The sequence below is a fragment of the Anopheles nili genome, chromosome 3 (assembly GCF_943737925.1).
Source record: "Anopheles nili chromosome 3, idAnoNiliSN_F5_01, whole genome shotgun sequence".
NCBI lineage: Eukaryota > Metazoa > Arthropoda > Insecta > Diptera > Culicidae > Anopheles > Anopheles nili.
In genome coordinates this window covers 18,664,079-18,687,708 of record NC_071292.1, presented here as the reverse complement: position 1 = coordinate 18,687,708, position 23,630 = coordinate 18,664,079, and the positions used below count along the sequence as shown (strand labels likewise).

The following is a 23,630-nucleotide window of genomic DNA, read 5'->3' as shown; positions in this document are numbered from 1 at the left end:
GTTCGGAGCGTTTTCGTCGGGATGGCTGACAGTTTCCAATGCCACCAATCCAGGGGCACACACTGAGGGGACTGGATTGATAGTGAGAGTGTGAGTGTGGGACAGACAAAGAAAGAACGAGAGAACGAGAGAAAGAGAGAGAGAGAGAGAGAGCGAGAAAGGAGAAAAAAAGCTGATACGTCGCCGATGTGCAAAATGATTGATGCCCGTTGCGCTCGTTCGGCCGGTTTGCGCTCAGATGGAAACCCGCTGTCACCATCACGCGTGTCTGTGTGCGCTCGTAACACCGTACAAGGTCGCCTGGTTCCCTCTATAGAGCTGATGGACACACGGTGTGGATGATTTGTTATTGGGCGCTTCGTCCTTCGTCGGTCAGGACACAGGCGAGAGCGTGGTATGGTGTGTGGGGGATTCGTATTTGTTTCTCTAGCCGGCCTTAACGGCCTGCGGTCGGATGTCGCACCCCACGTGGGTGATGGGTGGGGTGGAAAAATAGATCGACATCGACGTACGAAGGCGTTAAGGACAGCCACAGCTAGAGCGCGTGGGTGTGCTTGGGGGGAGGGGATGGTAGCGTGATGGCGAGGGTGTGTTATTTTTGTTTCCCAATTTAATCCGTTCACGATTCACGATCCATTTCCACGCTACCGCAGCGGCATTGCGTAGCTGCATGCATTTGACAGCGTGCCCGAGCCCTGCCGGTGGCCCCGATGCTGCTGCTGCTGCTGATGATGATGAGGCGGTCAAAAGGGGTGCGAAAAAGGGGGGGTCGAGGGTGGGGATGCGGGCATGTGCATGTGTTCTCTGTCTGTGTTGGGTGGCTCGTGTGCTGGAGTGAGTACGAGCTGTTCGATTGGCAGCCCCTTTTCATCGGTCGGTCGATCGGCCGGTGGGTCGGTAGGTTTATAGGTCGATGAGGGGCAAGGCAAGGATGTGCAAGAGGAATGCGCAGGGGGTGGGGGGGGGGTTTGGGGTGAAGTAGAAAGGATGAAACAGTACGGCAAGGAGGTGGCAAGAATCCACAATCTAGGTTAGTTTCCGAGCGGGATGATATTGATTTTGCGAAAACCCTTTCTCCTTTCCCATTTACCACCCCTTCCCCCCCCTCCCCTACCCTGACCCATCCCTCCACCCACCCCTCCTACTCCCTCTCGGTGGCCCCAAAAAATCATTACCTGCCAGAACGAGCTGAAACGTGCACGGTTGACTTTGGGGGCCAACATCGTTAACGGCCCAGCATGTCAGCGTACCGTAGTCCTGCAAAGAGAGAAACGACAGAAAAGGAGACGTGATTGTGCGCGAAAGAGATGGAACGAGAGAAAAACGAGAATAAACGATGGCAACCGGAGACGGCGCGTGTTAGTGCCACCGCACCAGGTACCGCAGCCAGCCAGGGACCAAGGGTGACGCACTCGAGATGACAAATCGATGAAAGGATGAAGCTGCCTGCACATTTACACAGCTTTTGGGTGGTCCATGGGGTGGTCGCTTGTGCCACAAGGCGGCGTAGGTGACGTTTTTTGTTCTGCTCCAAGAACAGCTCACCGCTCTAAACACGCGTGCAATGTGGGGCGTGAGAGGTTTGTTTTTTCGCATTTCTATTAGGTGCTAGAGTAAAGTGGTGAGCAACACTTCATTTGGATTTTAATTTATAACTCCATTCGTTCGTGTATGTTTGAACTCTTGCGACATGGAGGCGCCTGGTAGCTCATGGAAAAGCACGAGGTACGTTTGATCTGACTGGTTGGCAGATAAGTTGTGGGGATCGTGTCGTAAAGAGTACTAGAACATCGTTTAGGTGTGCACTTTCACAGCTGGTTTCATCGAAATCGGCCACGACTAACATTCGGCGTGACGTTTTATCGTTTTGATGGAGGCGCCTGGTTGTTTGTAGAAAAACACGTTTCATTACACGCCGTGTCGCGCACACGCTTTGCTAGAAGCTATCTTTACCTTCTCTTCAGAACTATACGACGCTTCGCATGCAATAAGCTTCTCCAATCAAGCCTCTCGGGGGCAACTTTAAGCCCCTTGACGAACGATAAATAATATTGCATTCTTTGCCATCCTTTCCCATTTTCTCGGCATGGCGAACGCGCCTAGGGCCTCGGTTGCGAGTGGTCCGAGAGGCTTACCCGGGGCGACGGTGGTAGAATATTTTTATACGTCAATATCAAATCACTCTTTCTCGTCATTTCCCCGAGCAACAAAACGTGATCCTCCCTTTCCCCGTGCTAAAACAACAACCACAACAACAACAAAAGAGACAAAATGAAGGAAACACCACGCAATCGCGACGGGTTCGACAGAAATAAGTGACAGCGCTTTTACCCGCCGGCGAAACCCTCACCGATGGTGATGTTGATGGTGATGGAAGCGGCACACCACACCCGGCGTGCGAGACCGCAGAGTAATCGGTTTACTTTTATGCACGAACCCGCACTGCCCGAAAAAAAAAACCCCTGCCCCGTACATCATAAACCAATTTTACGGACATTTACATCCCTTTTGCGGTGGCAGAGACGCTGGCTCAAAACGAAAAGTGTCAGTCGATTCTCGCTTTTTTTTTTTCTTTCATTTCACCAGCTCCCTCACATTTCTCAAGCACTCGGTGTGCTGGTTGGATAATGTTAAGCCTTGCCTGCGATTCACCGTTCTCCCCGTTTTCCCCCCAAAAGGACACATAATTCAGAACCGCGTCGCAACGGCTTGCAAATGCGCAACCGGGGTGGGCTTCCTTGACGGCTTTTTTTTTGTCCCTAGACAGCTCCGTTGAGTACGCAAACGCATTTCGCACCGGGCGCGAATGAAACGCGCTCACAAACACGGTCGGGATTCCGCAAATCCGGTCTCAAGCGCTGTGTGACACACTGTCACCGTTGGGATTGGGGCTCGATTCGACGAAGTGCTTTCACCAAATGAGTGATGCCGTAAAGTGCCGCCACCTCGGTGGGGGAGAACGAGACCTTAACGCGACTGTTTCTTAATACAAAGGCAAAAGGCTTACGTGGGGTTCGTTTTTCCTCGCTCGCGTTCGCTTTATTAAATGCACGATGGACGCGTTGTGTCCTGGTTGTGACGCGCTGAATCAGAACCACAGTACAATTGGTTTATTTTTACCGGTTGCGTGAAAAGCAGCTTTAGCGTGGAAACGTCGATAGAAAGCGCCTATTCTTCGATTGAATGGCGAAAAAGTTGCATAAATGGCGAATGCGATGCAGTGGAAAACGTTCCCATCGGATGGAAGAAAATTCGTCACAATGCGCGGTTTCGAATAATGTGTTGCAGCCCGACCAATGCTTGCAGTATGCAAATAGAACCAATCGAAGTACTTTCTCCAGCCCGGCTGCTTGTGGCAGACGAGCGAAATCGATTTTCGACGTGCCACAGAAATGCGATCATGCAAACTTTGCCCTTTTCTGGTTAACCGTGCCGGGAAAATGTCGAAGCCAGGTCGAGTGAGGTGGGTTTTTCGGCGTAAACCTTGTGAAACATTAATCGACATCAGAGGCCACGACCACCACGAGTGCTCACCTGATCCGTAACCGGTGCGTAGTTCAGTATGCTGATGTTGCCATGGCTCGTGAAGCGGTGGGCATCGACCTGAAGCACTTCAGCTGAGTTGTTGAATCGCCAGTGGAAGGATCTGGGGATGGTAAATAAAAAACGCAAAAGAAAACAGTCAGTGATCAAACCAACGAATAAACACACGAATAAATAAACAAAGATACAAACAAACGACAAGCATGGAGCATGGATTTATTCTTGCAAATTTCATCTCCCACACCACAAGGTGCCCATGATCCAGGTCTCGGTTCGATCTTCAAAACCGTCTCGAGGTTCCAACAATGGGGCGGGTGAGTTTCAAAAGTGTCACCGCAATTAAAACCACCACTAGCCCCGTTGGTTTGCCATGCCAGAAGGACACACTGGCTGGTGGAAAACTTAGGCTAGCGATTTGAACGATGCTACGAAGCTTTTATGCGAAGGACACCGCAAAGCACGTGAAGAAAGTGAGCGTCTGTGTCGGGTTTGGGTGTCTCATCCTTACGAAAACTTTCCATCGTGTGCATGTGTGTATGTGTGTGTGTGTGTCGGTCGGTTTTGCGCCCATATGCATCTCTGTTATCCTCCCTTGTCACAAGCTGTCGATAGGAGCTGGTCAATAATTAAATAGTTTTTGGGGCGAGACTGTTCGCCACGACCTCGATGGGGCAGGAAAAACCCTCTACCCCGGGATGGGATGGGTTTCTGCGAGTGAAAACTCAACCACGCGCGACTCAAGTAGGTAGACGATCGGGAAAAAGCCACGAGCGGAGAAGATCGCGCAAAGAAAAACGCCAACCCCAAAGCGAGCGAGCGAGCAAACGAAAAGAAAGTGGATGTTAATAAAATAACGAGACCATTGTAAACAAAATTACCACCCTCTTCGAAAGCAACCCCCGGCGAACCGTGACGTCCTTCCGTTTGCATTCCCGTTTTGTAATGTGGCAACTTTTTAATAAGTAAACATGCACCGGATCCGGTGCGCTTCGGTTATTTATACATGATTTTTCTTTGCCTTTGCCCAGCCCGTGCCCACAACCCCTTTTTTGGGGGGTTTTTTCCCGAGCAGTTGGGACGAGCATTCGCGCCATCGGAAGCGCGCACATCACCGTGTGGCCGTGTGCCGAGGTTCCCACACGAAAACTCTCGCACCACGCGCGTTTGGTCGGTCGGTTTTTGGGAGCTTTTCCACCCGGTTGCGGTGGCGAAAATGGCAAAACTTTGCGCGCGGCGGCATTTTCCGACGACTGCCGGCGCGTCTTTCGGTTGCGGCCACACGTCGTACGTCGTCGTAGTTTGGTTTGTTCGGGGGAAGGTTACGTTTTTTTTTTGGTTGTGTTTCATCCCCGGTTGTAGTTGTTGTTTCGTTGCTTGGGTGGTTGTTACTTTGCGCCCTTGGTTTTTTTTTCTGCGCTGGATTCGCTACGCGAGATGCAGCATCGCGCCACGACAGCCCACGTGTGGCAGGGACGCGTTTTGGTATTTGCTTTGTTGGCTCGGTTTTTGATTATTTGGGTTGTACGGTGAGACGGCTTTCCCGAAGGGGGTCCCAGGGTGGCCATGGGGTTTCCCACGTGCAAAAAGAGGTCCTTCGCACAGTTTGGTGGCAAGTTTTGGAGCGCTTGACGGTGGAACTCGAATCAAAAGCCGTGGTGCCTTTCCGGAGAACGAACGAGAGCGCCCGCGCTGGGCTCATAATGATCCGGGTGGTTGATTATGATTCTTGTTGTTTATTTATTTATTTTCGGTCTTTCCCTTCCCTTTCTCCAAAGGCCGCTGTTGCCCACCAAGTGGCTAATGGGCCGGGCATGTAGCAAACAAAAGGTAACAACCGCGCCGCTTGCTGCAGGGCCTGCCAGTGTAACAACGTTATCATGCGTGTAAGCCGATGCATGAAAGTTTGCTTATTTGCTGGATTTGTGTGTGTGTGTGTGTATGGAGGTTTTGCTCTTTTTGGGGACGATTTTTTTTTCGTTGCCGCTCTTCTGTGGCAATGCTCTACTCCTTCGGTTAGTTTGTGTTGTTTTTTGCAGCGAACTGGTTTTTGTTTGGTGTAGTTTTACGAGTAGTTTGGTGCTTGTGCTAATAGATTTGGTGCTAAGGTACCTTTGCTCGGTGGCTGGACCATTCGGTGGACTAGTACAGCGCATGATGTTTCATAATGAAGCTTCTTGTTTGTGGGGTTTCAATTAAAAATTCTAATAAAGATTGGCTTTGGGTTGAATAACCAATATTAAAATTGACCGATACACTCTTAAAATAACCCCAAAACAATCATGTTTAAAATAACCCCAAAACAACAAAATCAAACGATTTGTTAGAGCTTTCAATCATAAAAAAAACATAAATTCCTAATGGGTAAATTGTATTAAATCTTCTTTACGATTTCGTAAAAGTTTCTGATAAAAACCTTTAATACGATACGCATGATATATTATTTATGGTGTGTTTCTATCAAATGTACAAAAATCTGTTCATTTGTTCCTTTTCCCTTCTTTCTGAGTGGCTTAAAATAGCAAAATTTCACGAACCCAATCTATGTGGGCTTGTGATACAAGATACATCCTATTGCCAAATTTATTGCACATTATTCTTGACATTTGGCAAAAATCATCTTACATCACCAATTAGCGATGTGTTTCCAATTCCCTGCTAAGAAGGCAGACAGGCTACCTTTCCGATTTCGATCGAATGTCACGCAGCCACACAGCCATTCATCAGCACCACTTAAGACGCCAACCACCGGACGCGTAAAGGTTGCCCCCATTCGTCAGCTCACCCAAGCGCAATAAACTTAATCCCTGCCCCCGATAAGGTCACTCCAACCACGAGCACACCGAGGCGTGCGTCCAGCCGGATGTGTGGGTTTATAAAATTTCAGCATCCTGTGCGCCGAGGACGAACACGGGCGAGCGAAAGGAAGCGAGGCTGAGTGGCTACAGGTATGACCTCGCCCGAGCACCAACGCGTGCCGGTGCTGCCATTTCGTTGGCTTCGCTCCGTTTGTTGGTTTATTCCATCAACACGTAAACCGCCTGAGCACCGCCTTCAATCTGCTTCCTTTCGAGCGGTACCAGCAGCAGCAGCAGCATTTGGAGCGTGGTACAATTTGTTGCTTCTTGTCCGATGCCACGGCAAGGAGAAAAAATCACTTTCATGCACACAGCACGCACACAGCCACACTCAGCAGTGGGAATGCCCATTTCCCGGAATGCCTCCTGCTCAGGTCCACCTCAACAGCAACCCCGTCGAATGCGGGAAGGAAGAAAATAAAATGCACTTACCTGGCCGGCGGGTCGGCGAATATGTGGCACGGAATTTCCACGTTCTCGTTCCGGGACGCGCCAATTAGTATGCCGTTCCGGTTGGCCCCGCCCGGTTCGCTCCCGTTCACCCGATCCGTGGCGCAGACGGGAACATCTGTAATGAGAGTTGCGGCACCGGAGTCCGTTAATTACTTTCATCAACGCGCGCGCGACCCACCGGGCACGCGTCCTTGCACACGAGCTCAGGCACACCCACACACACGCGCGCACGAACGACGGACGAAAGTCACTAGGTAAAGTGCACCGGGCAGAGATTAAAGCCCACCGGGAAAAAGGCCACCCATCCGGGACGGTTATGAACCGCAACGAAATCAAAAAATCATTGCACCTGCACTTCACTGCACCACGGTTGTGTGTATGCGCTTGTGAGGGTGAGTGGGTGTGTGTTTTTTTGTGGGAGCAGTTCGTGCGCATTTCGTGTGGTATGCATTTTCCCAGCCGCCTGGCGTGAGCGTTTGGGTGCGAGTTTTCTTTTACTGGCCACGGCTAGTGGCTCCGTATTGCGCCCATCGAGCCGCAGTCGAGGGGGTCTAATTCTGTCGGCTAATGGGGGCGGTAACATGCCGAGTGGGTGTGATTTTTAAGGTGAAAACTATTTGCATCACCCGGCTAGGGATGACCGGTCATGAGGGAGCGACTGCCGGAGCCAGGTGGGTTGGTTAGTACGGGAAGATGGTTAGTGCATTGTTTTTTGGCTAATGGAGGTTTCTGGAGCTTGTTTTGTACATTATTCCTGTTTAATCTGAAGAGGCGGAACGTTTTATTGGTGTAGCATTTCCTGAAGTGGCACAAATGTTTCCACGAAATTTGGTATGAAAGGCATCTATGTAGGTGCAGAAATTAATCGAAAGTTTGTTGAAATAAGTTTCGTTTGTTGGAAGCACATTCCTTCTATTAATTTGTCGATTGGTGAGTTTTAGTGTGAACAAACTTGCGAGCTTTGATAAAATGGAAAAGGTATGTAATTAAAAACAGGAAATTTCTCAATTCATCTTATTTACTGTAGATGTTGCTGATTTATTATTCGTAAATCAGACAATATGCTGTCTCCATTCTCATCGACATTCGTGACATCCATTGAACTATCGTTATGAACGATTATTTTTAAATTTAAATTTAATTTTGAACTAACCAAATATTCGACTCTTTAAACACGACCTATCTAGAATTCTATTATTCAATGGCCAAACAGTTGCTTAGAAATGATTGAAATTGACCTGGTTTAGCACATTTTCCAGCCCCTTTGTTTTAAGTTCAGGTTACGTTGGGTACGGGATTTGCAGGAAGAAATGAAGAAAAATAAAGCAACCCCTTTGCTGACCAACGAATTCCATCGCGTTCGGTCAGTTTGACATCAAAAGTGGAATTAGTTTTCGTTCGTGTTTCGTACCGGAGAAAAACAATCATTCCCGTGCGGTTCCATTTCCACGCGTCCAATCCCGCACGGGCTTCGGGCGTTGACTTTCGCGTATCGAGGAAACGTGTGCATGTTTGAATATAAAACCGAACCGCATTGCATTTCGGTTCCGGAACGCGATACCGGACGCGGGCATGTTGCGTATGCGGCCAACTAATCGCGGAATTAGTTTTGGGCTCTGTGAGGGGTGATTGGTTGGTCTTCCGGTTAAATAACGCACGGTTCCGTTGGGTGGAAAAAAGAACAAGAGCAACAACAAACAAAAAAATTGAGCCTCTGACCAGGATCTAAAACGCCCACGCCAATTGTTCGTTTTCATTTGTAAACCAATATTGGTCGCGAAAGCCGTTTATCGGGAATGAAATTTCGGTTTTCCATTCCGGGCAACCATCCGCCTAATGATGCGCCTGGGCAGGAAGGACGAAGGACTTTTCGGGACAATTATTTTGTTTCATTCTTTTTTTTTTCGATACAGACCACCCCACCACCACCCGGAACTAGAACACACACACACACACATAGCAGCGGTGGGTCACGTTCGGTCACGTAAGCTTCGTCCTTTTCCCCTACGCCCCCCTTTTGCGGCCCCGCTTTCACCCCACTGGAGGTGCGCCAAACCATAAATGACAATATTGCAAAAGCGCATTTGCAATAATCTGATTACGGGGTGCGCGCTTTTCCCTAACGGGCCGGGACATATTTCAATAATATGCTAAATATAATTAATCGGAACGCTGCCTCCGGGTTGCTGTTTGCTGAGTGTGTGCGTGCGTTGGTGTATGTTTTTTGCTGCTCATCAGCACGGATCGGTTTGCACGGCTTGTATTATCGTATTCAAGTGGTCACTTCATCACTTTTGATAGAATAAATCCCCGTCGCTCGCGATATAATTTGCATATTTCTGTCTCCTTCTCGCCCACCCGGGGCGACCCGTTTCCTCGCTCCCATGGCTTACAGGAGCTCTGTTGTGGAATTAAATTTCGCGCGCTTTTGTGGCTGGACCATTCCGCTCCGGGGTGGCTATTTCGTTGCGCTTAGCTTTGAACAAAATGGCGTCGGGACCTGTTCGTGCAGGCGCCGTATTGAAGCACCAGCAACGTCGTGCAGTAGTTCATAGCACGCCCCTGTAAGGGCTTTCCGAAGCTCCCACACAATGGTCATATTTCAAGGAATTTAACCGGCACCGTTGCTGAACCGGTTCTCCTGGAACTAATCGGATCGGGCTGACCGGAAAGCAGCGAAAACAGCGAATGGTTGTGGAGTGCTGAGAAAACTGCTTTAACGAAGGCAAACGCCAGCCGTCAGAACGACGTCATAAAGCTGTGAGCTGGTACTTTAAGTGGAAGCATAATTTCAGCACCACGGTAAAATATAATAAAAACGCTTTTCTGCTTATACGTTTTACCATCGCAAATTCAAATAATAGCTTTATTGGCTGGAAATTGTAATCGGCTTGACTATCATGAAATGCATTTTTTTAGCGAAAACCCATTTAAAAATGCATTGTGCGAAGCTTTTAAATTTTTTTCAAATAAAAACTGCCGCACCTTTTGCAAATTGAATATAATGAATGATGAGATGAAAAAAAATAACATAAAATAATTCATCCCATCGCCGGAAACATGACCTTATGATGAATATTCAACCGAAACGCAACATAAAACGAATCGACATTGCATTTCAACTAATCTGTCGCGTGTTAACAATGTGTTTCGAGTTGTTTCATTCTCCCGTCGCGAAACATTCATATCGCAAACTAATGGCCGTCCGATTTCCATGCCACGAAACAGTTTACCGAAAAGTGCAATACATTTTTCATACACCGCTAACCGAGAACCGGCAGCCCGTGCCACTCTCCTATACCGCCCAATAGAAAAAGCTCAATCACTCGAAACGGTCCGCGAACGTTCATGAATATTCGCACCGAATAAACCGTCCAAATATTTGTGCGAGTGGAGCAAATTTTATTCGTCACTCGGGGAGTCAATCCCGCATCTCGACCGGCCACGGATTGCCGGTTGGTGAGCAATGTGTGACCTAAAACTATGCAGCACCCAGCCTACTGCGTCCATTGAGTGAGGAAGGACACCAACAAAAAATAAACCAAAAAGAAAATGTACACACGCATTTGACAGCTGCACGCGCCGCCAGATGCAGTCTCTCGGGCATGCTGCCGATTCGAAAAGGGCGTCAAAATTGTGCCGGAAAATACCACAACCGAGCTCAAATTTAACGCCGCATATTAGCACCGAAGCGAAGGTGCCCATTCCGTGCATCGTTTTCACACACGGTGCCGATTCGCAACACCGTCCATACTGCGGCAGGTATGCAGCAACTGCGGTGTCCCGTGGCCAGAACAAAACGTCCACCGGCTGTCACTCGGAGTGTAATATCTCCTAGCGCATGGGTGTGTGTGTGTTTGTGTGGGGTTGATTTTTTCACTTCCCTTTTTTGTGTTGCTCCAGACGCACGGCTTGATTAGTGGCGCCCGTTTCGCTCTCGAGAAGCACCCCATTTACGCAATTTGTTGCACCTTGTCACAGGGTGTAGGGCGAGCGGTCAAATTAGTTTGCAAAATGGCGCACCACCCGAAGGTGGGTGGGGGGGGGTTCTGCGTTTGTCACCGCAAAGCACCACCGCTCTCCATGCTTGCGGAACGAAACGGTCCCGGTCGCTTTCCCGACGCAACGTACCGAGAAAACACCGGCACCTGCGTACCCCTGGAATCATCCGCAATGCCAACGAACGGGGGCTTTATTAGCACGCAATACGTTGACGCCAGCTCGAGCAGCAGCAGGCGCATATCCTGGCATCCTGGGGATAACTGCAGCATGGCGCGTTTTGCTATCTTGACAAATAATTTAATCGTACGTTTTGTTGGATAAGTCAAATTTACTACGCTTTCAAGTGGCGGCACGAGAAGACGCACAGCTCCCGGTTGTGGTTGCGAGGGATGAACAGGACCCCCGATAGGGGTGGTGGGAAACCAGTGGGGGGGGCATTATCCTGTCAAGTGGAACAAACGGATAATGAACGGAAAATGGGTGTGAGAGCGGGTTTGTTTTAAGCTTCAGCCGAACGCGAAACGAGGCCACCCGGAGGTCATCCCCGGGGGAATCTTCCTTCCTGACCTTCCTCGCATCCCCCAGCTCGCCACCCTTCCTCTTCCCCTCACAACCTAGAACACGAGACGCGCCAGAAACGCTGCACTTCCGGGGCGCCTCGGTCTCGGATGCATAATTAGTTTCATTATAAATCCGCAGCGCAAATTATATATGTTTGTGCCGGGGTTTTTCGCGCGTTGTAATTGGACCACCCCAAGGGACAGCTGGGTGAATGGAGGTGAAGGAGCGTAAACAGTCAACACCGGGTCGGTGGGCGGGTGCGCCGGGAAGCCATCGCCGGGAAAACGTATGGTATAATCATATTTCCAAACAGTGCCGCGATGGCGCGCCGCTTAGCGCCCAACCGAGCGGCCTTTCTAATGAATTAGTTATTGCGGCATCGTCGCGGGTGTTTGCGCGGATCTCGTTCGTGGAGCGTGGTTGCGCTCGTTAGTGTCGAGATCCGCGTTTCCCGGTTGGCGCAGTGGGCTCCCGAAGGGACATCCTGAGGGTGAGAGAGAAAGAGAGAGCCGAGATCCTTTCCCGGATCCTGTGTGTGATGGATCTGGAAGGGTGGTTTTGTGTTTGGCTTTTTTTTGTAAGTGTGTTTTTCTCTGGGCTCTCAACCAAATGGAGCCGTTTAGTAATTGCTTTCGAGAAAGTGTGTCTCTGTAACGTCATCCATAACGTACATCGTTATCCGGTCATTTACTGTTTGTGAACAATATAGGGAAATATTACACCAAACTTTTAGTAAATGGTGAGCTTTTGGAACGGATATGCATGAGAAAAACGCATACAATTAAAATGTTATCATTTGAGTTGATTAAATATTGAAGTTAAATTTGATTGTATTGAATGTTAAAAGGAAAAGCGGCGTGACTCGTTCTACGGCTCTAATAATACTAGTTATAAATCTTCCAACCTTAGAAAAATCACTGTGGTAATAACTAAAATTCATTGTCGAACTTTATAGTTAAACATCGCATTCGATTCAGTTTTAAATTGTCTTCACTTTTTGAAGAAAAAAATATACACAACCATTACCCCATTACTAGCTTCCTTTCATTCCCAAAGCTTTGAAGCGAAGTGCTTCGTTAATTGAAACTGCTTCGACATCGGCAAATTTACTTTTATGGAATGGTTATTGTCCCAGCCCGCAGGATCCGACCGTGTGCGTTTCGAGGGGTAGATTGTTATCAACCCCTATAGCTCTCTAGGACTCCCACTTTTCCCACCATGGTACACGGGTACCTCGAAAATTAGCTCATCCCCACCATTTTTTCGCACCAAACTGCAGCCTTGCAGCGAGCCGGAAACCGTCACCGGACCGTCACGCCCGAATGGGTCGGGGAAAAACGGGATGTCCTTTGGGTATCGTTCATGGGCCGGCCGCAAATTTCCGGCCAGCCTTGCTCGGTTCCCGCGCACCATTTGGTTAAGTGTTTGGGAAGCGGCAATTAAATGTAATTCCATTTCTATCAACTATCAATTTCCGCCGCTCCCGGAATCGGTCAACCAGAAACGAGCCGGCCTCCGTCGGTCATTCGATGGGCGGTGGGTGGCTCGGAGTGTGGGAAGGAGTGTGCTTGCGGGGGTGGGGTGGTAGCAACCCTCCCGAAAGGGTTGCGGTGATTGAGAAAAATCCATCAACTATCAATTTCCGGTGCGATTTTCCACCCGGACCATATTAAAGGAACGGCGCTCGAATCGGCGATCGAACGATAGTGGCGGAGGTCCTTTTTGGGACGGCCGGTGGCCATCGATAAACGTCTTAAAGTTCACACTTACGCTTCACTCGCAGGTACTGCTGGTCGCTGACGGTTTCCCCTTCGGCGTTGATTGCACTGCAAGCGTAATATCCGGCCGATTGTTTCGTCACCTTCTGCAACACCAGGCTCTGGCCGCTTTGGATGACGCGCGCGGATCCGTTGTACTGCAGCAGGATATCCTGTGGTGAGGCGTTCGAGCGGAAAAGGAAGAGAAAACCACCGGATTGCGGGTGGTCAGTTTAAGCGGCAATTAGATGGGTGTGTGGATGTGTGTGGCGATTTTCTTGAGTGGTAAGACGAGCAGAAAAGGGCGCTGAGAAGTTAAGAAATTAATCGAATTGCTTCACACGAACGTTTGGTTCGCATGTCCAATCCTTGATTACTTCTGCGAACAATTAAGACAAATTACTGCATTCCGTTGCAGCAGTTTTCGCTTTCGTACTTAATGCAACATAAAGTGACTCAAATGAACTGAAAAATCTGTAAATCAGAAAATTGAAACATAGTACCCATGTAATACTTTTTTTATATACTTTGAAGCATAGAAGATACTATTTATTAACCGAGTCAGCCCGGGATAAGGCTCACAGCGGCTGTTCGGAGGAAATGCCTTTCAGTCCTTAAATAATTGAATAAATCTCAATACGGCCTAGCCATCCCTCAATAAATAATATTAACACTAAACTATTTAATGTTTTGGTGTGTTTGTAATAGATTACCCAATTCAATAGCTAGAACAGACCGCTTGAACATTGCTATCTACTCTTTAAGGTCAAAACCCTTTTTTTGACTTCAAAAAGATGATAGACTGTTCCTCAGAATCAAACAGCAATTCAAAAACAGTACGAAAAGAACGTTTCCTAGTACTTATGCTAATATTTCCCCGGAACATCATTTAACAACCCAAAGCACTTTCCACGAAATGTCCAAAAACCTACACTCCGTCCGGCACTTTGCATCGCTCGGTCGTAACATTCAAGGACTTTAAGGACTCGAACTAAGGTGTGTTCGATTCCCGTTTGCATGCGCGCCGTTCGGCTGGTGATACGACAGCCAAAAGACACCTCGATGGCAGATAACGGATGGCCGAATCCCCGATCTGGTGCTCCCATTTATCAGTGCCCAGAAAGTTGAACCCCAAAGGCCACCTCCTCCGCAAACCGTTGGCTAATGGCACAATCAGCTGATTGATCGACGCCTCGGCGTACTTACGTTGTGGAACCACTGCAGCTTCTTCCAGTCCGGGTTGGCTCGCACGTGACACTCGAAGTACACGTCGTCACCTTCCTTAATGTCGTCGACGACCAGCGTTGGGCCGAGCTGGATCGAAACTATCGGTGGATCTGAAAGTGAGCAACAAAACGGCCGTGTTTGAGGTCGATCAGACAAGCGGCGAGGCAGCACGGAGCACCAGCAGACTTACACACAACGTTCATCTTCCAGTCCGTCTCGAGGAACAGCCCGTTTACGCTTGGATTTTCCGCCCGGCAGGTGAGCGTCTTGCCGTCGTCCTCGGTCGTCGGGGAAAAGCTGAGCGTGGACATGGTGGTGTTGTGGTCCGGCAGCTCGTCCCGAGTTCGTCGCATCTGCCGTTTGCCCTTGTACCAGGTGATGATGGCGTTCGGGCGCGAACCCACGCTCTGGCAACCGATCTCGTAGCGTTTGTCCGCCACCAACGCGCCCGGTGGATTGATCACCTTTATCGTCAGTGGTTTCACTGGCGTGGTGTGAGAGTGAAAAAGCGGAAAACGGGGAGGTGCTGGTAAGTGGCACGTGGGCAGGTGGAATGCAGCTGGAAAGCTTCTCTAAAGCTCTCTCCCACACACACCCAGAAGGACGGGCGTCAGACAAGCTGTACAAACAGCACTCCCGAGGCTGGGCGCGTTTCCTACACCCGAGGCTTGGGCGGCTTGGGTTTGGGCTTGGCAAATATTTTTACAATAAATATCACCCGTTCCGCAGGGCTGCATACTTACGGTGCATGTCCAGGACGTAGCTCGTCTCCTTCGGTTCGACCAGCTTCGTGTTCATCGTCTGGCAGGTGAAGATGGCGTTCAGGTCGCTGCGTTGGATCGTCGGCCAGAGCAGCCGGTTCTCGATGACGTCGCCCGAGTTCTGCTCGTACTGGTCGTCGACGATGGCACCGTTGATAAGCCACCGCACCTCGGGCTGTGGTCGGCCTGCGGGAGAAAAAAACAAACAGGGAAGGAAATTGCCGACCGGCACAACAAATGAGCCGAGGCAAACCGCCGAGCTGGTAAATGGAATTAAAAAACTTAGCTCCCTGGTTTTTTTTTGCCACCCTTCGCCCCCGGTGTCGGAAGGCATCTGCATCTCGGTGTGAAAGCACACCTCTATTCTCTCTCTCTCTCTCTCTCGTTCATCACCTTCATCCCTGTGGTGGAGCGCTTTTTTTGTGCTCCTGACGTTTCTTTCACTGCCCTCTCTGGCCAGGCTCTGTGTAAGCATGGTGCTAATTATTCCGTCGGCTGTCATGTCCAGGGGTGAGTGTTTCGTTTCGTATTCCGAGCAGAGTACGTGCCCCTCGGATACGGGGCTTCAATTTGGGGTTTGATGAAGTTACGGTGCGGCGCGTTTTGGAACCGGTGGTGTGTGAATAAGCTGTTCGGTAGACTTAGTTCGCGAAAGGTACAGGTGCATGAAAGTATGCAGAAACATTTTCCACCGCCAACTGCGCAAGAGCACTGTCTGGGTTTATGAAAAAAATTAATGGCACGGTATCGATGACTTAACTCAACAAAGCAGGCGGAACTGTTTGTAGATAAAAACTCTTTTTGATGAAGCATCCAAATTGACTGATTCCTAGTATTTTTACCAGTGTCTTTTTATAGGTCAAATGAATATTATTTCTCGTTTTGAATATGTATCAAAAAATGCATTTATAAGCGTAGAAAATTATTCTAACAGCTCGTGTTAACCGCTCACAAACTTATGTGAGATGTTTACTACGACCACTCCATCAAAACTGCACAAAAAACGAACTTTTACCACCATAGCGTTTCGCAGGAGTAGTTGAATAGAAGAAGACGAACTATATCAGACCCTTCTGGTTGCATGTTTAAGCTATTCAATCGCCATAAGCGGTAAGTTTAATTAAGTTTCAACACAACCACCCGACGCTACCATTAGGTAACTGGTTGTTTTTTGGTTCTTTTGAATTGGAAGGAAATACCATTAGTTGAGTTTGTGTTGCCTCCGACTTCCAAGCCGGCCGGTGCCCCCTAATTGAGACCGGAAGTCGGAAATTTGGATCATTTGATTCGTTCTTATATTGATCTCTGCTCCATCTCATGCCATTACCCACACCCGGATGTGGCCTACCGAACGAAAGCGGTTCTTTATAGTTTTGATACGCAAAAAGAGATGAACGAAAGCTCACAACCGGAGGAATGAGTTTCACGAAGCCAAAGCGCAGCACATCCCCAAGGCGTGGCGCTGATAAGCTGTGTTGGAATTAATTATGTACTGCTACATCCGGCCGAAGATCCATTAAAAATTCATCATCACCCGGCCCTGGTCACCATCCCGACATCTTCATCCCGATCCACCCACCATCTGTCAATCATTCAAAAGCAAAATGGAAAATCACCAAACGGGCGGGAAATGTCTGTCGCCGACCGCACCAATCGAACGCACATCCGGCATTCGTTTTTCGACCCCACCCCCCCCGACACCCCGCACCCCACTCACCGGAAGTGCAGTCGAAAGCGCAGCACCCGCAAAAAGGCACCAAACTTATCCAATATCCGCGAACTTTTTAAATTAACCATTCCCATTCGCCATCATGTTCCTGGCCTCGCGCGTTCGCACTCGTTTCCCGCGCACCACCGTTTATTTAACTTCCCCATTCGTCCTAGTGACGGCGAAAGGAGCGTTTCGGTGGGCTAAGAAAACCGGGGACAGCATCCAGTAAGGGAGACGTCTCAAAACCGATTGGCGCTTCGAGCGCTGAGCGCCTTTCAAGGACCCGCATTGACGCATGTTGCGGCGCGGTTGGGTTGGGGGTTTAGTGCCTTCCGGTTTTGCAGCGTGTTCTGTGTGTGTGTGTGTTTTTTTTTTTCGTTTCGCTTTTATTTCACCTCACAGTCGGGCCCGGGACCGGCTGCATTAAAGTGCCTGCAGTAGCGGAAGTATATTTGATGTAGTCTTGTGATGATTATTAGCTTTTCCGTTTTCGCCTGCGCTACAACTCGACACGACACTCCGCTGCGAACGGCGCGATGTGATGGCGGTATATTAAAAAGGAAGAAAAACGAGAGCGCGAGCGAGCGAAAGAAAGAGAGGAAGTGAATGCAGAAACAAAAAATGGCCCCACAGCGAGTGAAAAGCTCGTCCCCGAAGTGGATGGAACTGCAGCACGGTTTTAGTCAGCTTCCGGCGGATGCAGAGAAAGACAGAGACGAGCGAGAAAGAGAGAGAAAGAGAGAGAAAGACAGCGAAGCGCAGCACCGTCTCCGGGCAGATGCGAACCGTTCCGGTGGCGTCCATTATGACATGGTTACGTGCTACCTCACCCCATCCGCCCCCACCTCTCCGGGTGTTCCGGGTTTTCCCTCCCCGATGCACGGGTGCCACGGACGGGTCCTTGATTGAGGTTTGACTGATACAAAGGACGCACGTCGCATGGGCTGAGCAGCCGGTGGGGCGGATATTTGCTTAATGGCCGGGCCGGGAGACGACCGCGTGACCGACGGGGAAGGCTGAACGTGTGGGTGTGGGTGGGACGGGTGTTAATGGATTTAAAGGACGCCTCGGAACCCGCGCACCCGCGCTGACACAACCATCCCCCAACCGCTGGCCGCTGGCTTTGACAGCTAATGACAGCCAGGCGACATCTCGGAGGAGGATGAGGGATCCTGTGAGGACGCGCTGGTGGGACGATGCGGGGGAGAACTTACCACCCGAAACACGGCAGGTGATGACGACGTCGTCACCCTCCTCCTTTGGGCCCAGCTTCGTACCGTTGAGGTGGCGGCCCCACCGATCCAGAACCACTGGTTGCTCGGGCAGCACTGTAAATAGATAATGAGAGCTTAGCGTAGTGTGGGCGTAAGTAGTGTCTTAATCTGCCGGTGCCGGTGGTCTGTACGCACCGGACGAAGCCACCGGCTCATTATGCCGATGGATGTGTCCGAGTTTTACTTTATTTCTTAATTTTTTGCTGCTGTTTTCCACTACTCTCGAAGGGTTCGTGTTGTTGGGGAAATGTGTGTCCTTTTTCTGGAGCTCACTATATTGTTAATTATATTGAAAATTTCTAGACGAATTGTCTGAACTACCAATCGGTTCAATAAGACTATTGCGAACCTGTGATTGGGAATATTGATTTATTGATCAAAGTAAATCTTCCTGGTAGAAGCGCGTGATTCACAGCGCTAATTAATATGCTATTTAATGAAAAACATCGCATGTTTTACAGGCATGCAATAGGTACATCTGTTTTGAAAACGTGTGGAAATATTATCCTATGATTGAAGCCGTAAAACTAATTAAAGGCGTAGAGACATGAAAACAAATTAAAAATACAAAGCAAAAAGAGACCAGCGACTAACGGTCAACAAAATTTTTTGTACAATTGCACAAAACAAAATACAACTGGATAATACACATATTATGCTCACAACTGCAAAAAAGATAATATAAATTGTGTAATATACAGCTATATAGAAGATATAGCTGTCTATATTCAAACAACCGATAGAAACAAAAATTCAATTATAAAAAAGTGGTCATACTTTTTCTACTAAAACTAATTAGTAACGTAAAAAAATAATGCCTCTAATTTATATTACATGTTTTAAAACAACTGCCCATCTTCATAATCTCTATTCTCGCTCATTTCACAGCAGACAAATAACGCAGACGGAAAAAACCTGCTTGTTAAACCACTGGGGGATGTTTGTTTTCATGATACTTCCGCGGGAGTAATTTTAATAATTCATCCCCTCAAGAATGCAAGATGGCGCGTATCTAGGTGTGTGTGTGTGATTATTCCGAAGCAACAAGGAACACAATTAGCAACAAATGCCGCTACCGAGCGAGGTAAAGGTGTATCATCGCACCAGCGATGGCAATCTGCTGATGGCGACGGCGTCCGCATAGTTAATAAGCAAGTTAGCGATGGATTTACGATTCATTTCATCTTCCCGCGGGCTCGCTGGTACACGGCCACTCGAACGTATTAACGCCGGGTGCCGTTAGCTGGAACAGACCCTAATGAGATGCCCGTCCCTCGGGTAGGCGCATTTCCGCCCATTAGCAGCCAATGACAGGTGATTGTCTTGTTTGCAAGTGCATCAATTACGTCAAGTGCCTGCAATGGCACCTCGTTCGCTGGCTCCGTCGGTTCGAGTGTGGTGATTTTTCTCAGTACCTTTCCCATCGGCCATCTTCTTCTCGAGATCGTCGGGATGTGCGACGCGTAGTTAATAAACACACGAGCACGGGATAGCGATGAAATGCGCTTTCTCGAAATCACAACCACGCTGACGGGGAACACAAAACCGAGCAGAAATGAAGTATCTCATGCATTACTTACCGATGACGGACAGGTTGTATCGGTACGTTTGTGTCTGGATCGTACGGAAGTCGATTCGGCACCGGTAGACGCCTTGGTCGTGTCGCTTCAGGTTCTGTTGAGTGAGAGCGGGCGAGAAAAGCGTTCGAGAAAACGAATCAAAATGGGGGTCGAGCGATGATTGAAGGCGAAGCACAATTCGTTCGTGTATAATTCAGTACCGAGAACGCGAAGAGTACGGTAAAGTACATCAGATGTAAATAATAAATGGCGACCGGTCGCGATTTATAAAGCTCGTCTGAGAAAAGTTCTTTCGCGGATTGGCGTGGACACAAACGAAGTCGAAGCGAAGCTAATCATCTCACGTTTGAGCGACGTAACCCGCTCCATAATTAACGACTTGCAGTCGTGTGAATGAAAGGATCATTGTATGGGAACTTTTGTTGTTGTTGAGTGATTGAATAATTATCGAACATTGTACCGCTGGTTGTTTCGAATTATTTTAAAATAATTAGCATATCCAGAACTAACAGAAACACAACATCACATTTACCTAATGCTTTACGTAAAACAAAGGCTCGTTTACAAAAGGGTTTTTTAGGTTTTGCGCTTGTTGTATATTCCTAGAACTAGTCAGTGCATGGAATGCAACGATAACCCACCCATTTATCGCTCCCAACCATGGCGGAAGAAATAAAAACTTTCCAACACAATATGTACACCCGATGGTACAGAAAAAAAAACCAACAATGGCCAGCTCATCATTACGGCAATTAGTATTTTTAATTAAATTAAGTAGAAAAGCTTCACTGCGCAAATACTCCCCCGTTGCCACGGTCAACATAAGCGCGCATAGCTGCCAAACCCGCGCACCGGAAACCGAAATAAAAACCCGGGCTCATCATTTGGCCATCGAATAGCGCGCGGCTAATTACTGCACGTACGCCCCGGGAAGGTCGAGGCGCATTCCGAAAACATTTCGCAGCGAATGGCCACGGCTACGGTGGTGGGTAATGATTTTTAGCGTGCCGGACGAAGGAAGAAACAACAAACGCGTGTACACACGGCGGATACATACACGCGGGCGCATGGCCAACAACAAATAAAGCCATGTGTCGACATATTTCTCACGAAAAGCCAAAGCCCGACAGGCTGCTGGTGGGTGAAAAAGGAACATGAAAATGAAACATAAAAAAAACCAGCTACAACACCCAGCACCAGAACCTGGCGCCCGGCAGATGGGTTACAACCGCAAACACGATTTTCTTTGGTTAAACATTGATTTTACTCGCCACCTCTCGTCCGGATGCCGGCCATTTTCCCCTACAGCCGCGAGCCGCGAGCCTTTTCCGGGGTATGTCCGGCCAGCGTGTGTGAGGACAGAACTGGCAGCGTGTTTCCGCCATGTCGGGCGTGTGCGTCCCACACACATGTGTGTGTGTGTCAGTGGTCGGAAAACTCCGCTCCACACACGCAATCCGTACGCTTTTCCACGCTTTCCCACCCAAACCGGGGGCAAATAAAACCGATGGCCGAAATAATCTCAACGGCCTGTAGCCGGGGGATGACATAAAATTTCAATATACATTCGTGGCGTAATGAATTCGCTCCCTCGTTCCCCCGGCGGGTTTCGCTCATTAATTTTACAACTTCTTGCGGGCGCTAGCAGCCCGCAAGGCGTCGCGTGGAGTCCTTCACCCAATCGGCTCGACCTCGGCAACAATCTTATCGAATTGCGAATGGTGTGAGCAATCTGTAGCAAATTATGGGTCTTGTAAAAACAAAACCCACAAACGAAAAAAAAAACCAGTAACGGCATGTGGGCACATGTGAACGGTGATACATGGACCGGTGGATCGGTGGGTTGGTTCCGTTGGGTCTTGGTTAGGTGTACCGGAAGCCATGATCGCTCCACCGTCGCCATGCAGCTGCGAGACGTCATAACTTTCACCCAGCTCGATGCCGGGGGTTTATGAGTCATTTATGGGCGATATTTATGCCACGGAACGTTGAGGGTCGAATTAGGTGCATGCAAACTTCGGGAGCGTGGTGTTTGATTGAGCGAGCGTGGGTTGGGTGATTGGGCCGGGCCAGTTGCATGATTAAGTGCATGCTGCAGTGACGTGGAGCGTGGTTTCGCAAAAGGGCAAAATGTGCGCTTGTTCTGTGACTATTTGCGTCACGGCTGTTGGTCAGCGGATTCGGTGTGTATTTTAATTGAAATATTCTACGTCATGGAGGATGCGAAACGCGTTCACCTTTTGCTCATGGACGTGGTTATCTGTTTTGTGCATTTTTAGCAAATGCATCGTTATGGAAAAGGGGTTTGAATAGTTAACTTGTTTCCCATTTTTTAAACCGTCACCGTTCACTTTGTGGGTCATTTATTACATGTAACATCGTGCTGATTTGATCGTAATAGATAGAATAAAATAGGTAGTACTGTTTTGTTTACGTAATCTAAAATTCATGATCTGAAAGTGGTTCCATTAGCAAATTGATTAGTATAGCCAAACAACCGATGCACTCTGGTCGATAAATATGGCCGCATTACAACGCTACATGATGCGAAGCAAACAAATATAATGTTTATTCAACATGTTTTACTTCTGGAAGCGGTTTACTAACGCTGAATGTTTGTATAGAATATTGCAAAAGTTTTTCCATCAACCGTTTAGTTAAAAAACTTCTAAAACGAAGTGCGAAGAACAAACATAATACGTGATTATTTACTGCTTAGGCTTGCGTAATAACCAACTCGTACGCCACTCCAACTCAAATAATCATGCTTCTCAGGCCGGTGGATTCTTTATCGTGCGAAAGGATCGCGACCATCCCCGACGCGTGTAACGGCAATTAAAATTTGGACAGGAATGTGATAAAGACACCCGGGCCACCCGGGACCGTACCTTGATCAGCAAAGACGCCGGTGATTTATCAATATTGAATTTGGCACGTGATCCAAATACCTCCGGTGCTGACCAGTGCGCCGGTTGGCGGGAAATTTTGTCACGTACATCGACACTGTTTTCCACCGGTGCGGTACCAACCGAAGAAGGTCGTTTCCACGCCATCGTCGTCGTCGCCGTCGTCATCGTAGTCGTTTTTCCGTCGGTGGCGTCCGTGGAAAGGGAAAAGAGGGAAAAAGATATGATAAACTGGCCGCGAGATGTGGCGGCTAGTTGAGCGGTGGTACCGTACCTGTAGAGAGGGATGCCGGCTTTATCCTTGAACCACAGGACCATGTACACCTGGGACAGGGGCACCGTGATGGGACACTGCAGCTCGATGCTCCGTCCCTCGACGCCCTCGACGCTGAACACATCTGCAAATGGAAGTTTTTGGGGGGAAAATTGCGATATATATTACTATTATTACTATCGCGGAAAAGTTGCCCCCGAAATGGTGGGCTCTTAACGTAACGAGTCTTTAAGCGGAAAACGACAAAAAAGGGGTCTATTAGGTGAGCTTAATGGCGATTGAGCATTTCCATCGGGCGGAGTTTGGCAGCGAGTGGATTGAAAGCGATCAGAGATGGTCTCTTATCTTAAGTTAAAAGTACAGTTCGATGGAACTCGGAAAGGATACTTCTTTTGATGGGCGATTTAGGAAGCGAGTCGTTCATAGAATTCATCAAAATTATGATAATCGAGAGCTCTTCAAGTCTATTTCTTGAAACATTTTATAAATATAAACCAATCGCATTACTGGACAGGCTTTTTGAGGCACGATTGAGAAAATGGGAGACATTTGCCAGGCTATGATTAGCGACAGAGTCAGTTCTACATTCCGGTTCGTTGAAAATTCGTTAGCAGCTTCTACACATTTTTGAGTACAAGTAAATCGATCCGCTTCAGATGTATTGTAAATTCATAGAGCACAATGGTGGTGACCCTTTATAGGCTTACCCTTTTCATATGCCATATA

General features: G+C 48.5%; 1 protein-coding gene across 1 annotated transcript in view; it reads right to left on the bottom strand.

The window, feature by feature from the left end:
* LOC128727200 (nephrin-like) overlaps positions 1-23,630 on the bottom strand; it is a 44,268-nt gene that overhangs the window by 3,925 nt on the left and 16,713 nt on the right. The window contains exons 2-12 of the mRNA XM_053821080.1: positions 22,905-23,028; positions 22,613-22,727; positions 19,725-19,818; positions 18,085-18,198; positions 15,142-15,345; positions 14,589-14,882; positions 14,378-14,508; positions 13,185-13,344; positions 6,831-6,966; positions 3,535-3,646; positions 1,176-1,257 (exon numbers count right to left, since the gene is read on the bottom strand). Coding sequence (XP_053677055.1) covers positions 1,176-1,257; positions 3,535-3,646; positions 6,831-6,966; positions 13,185-13,344; positions 14,378-14,508; positions 14,589-14,882; positions 15,142-15,345; positions 18,085-18,198; positions 19,725-19,818; positions 22,613-22,727; positions 22,905-23,028 — 1,566 coding nt within the window. The remainder of the gene's footprint in view (positions 1-1,175; positions 1,258-3,534; positions 3,647-6,830; positions 6,967-13,184; positions 13,345-14,377; positions 14,509-14,588; positions 14,883-15,141; positions 15,346-18,084; positions 18,199-19,724; positions 19,819-22,612; positions 22,728-22,904; positions 23,029-23,630) is intronic.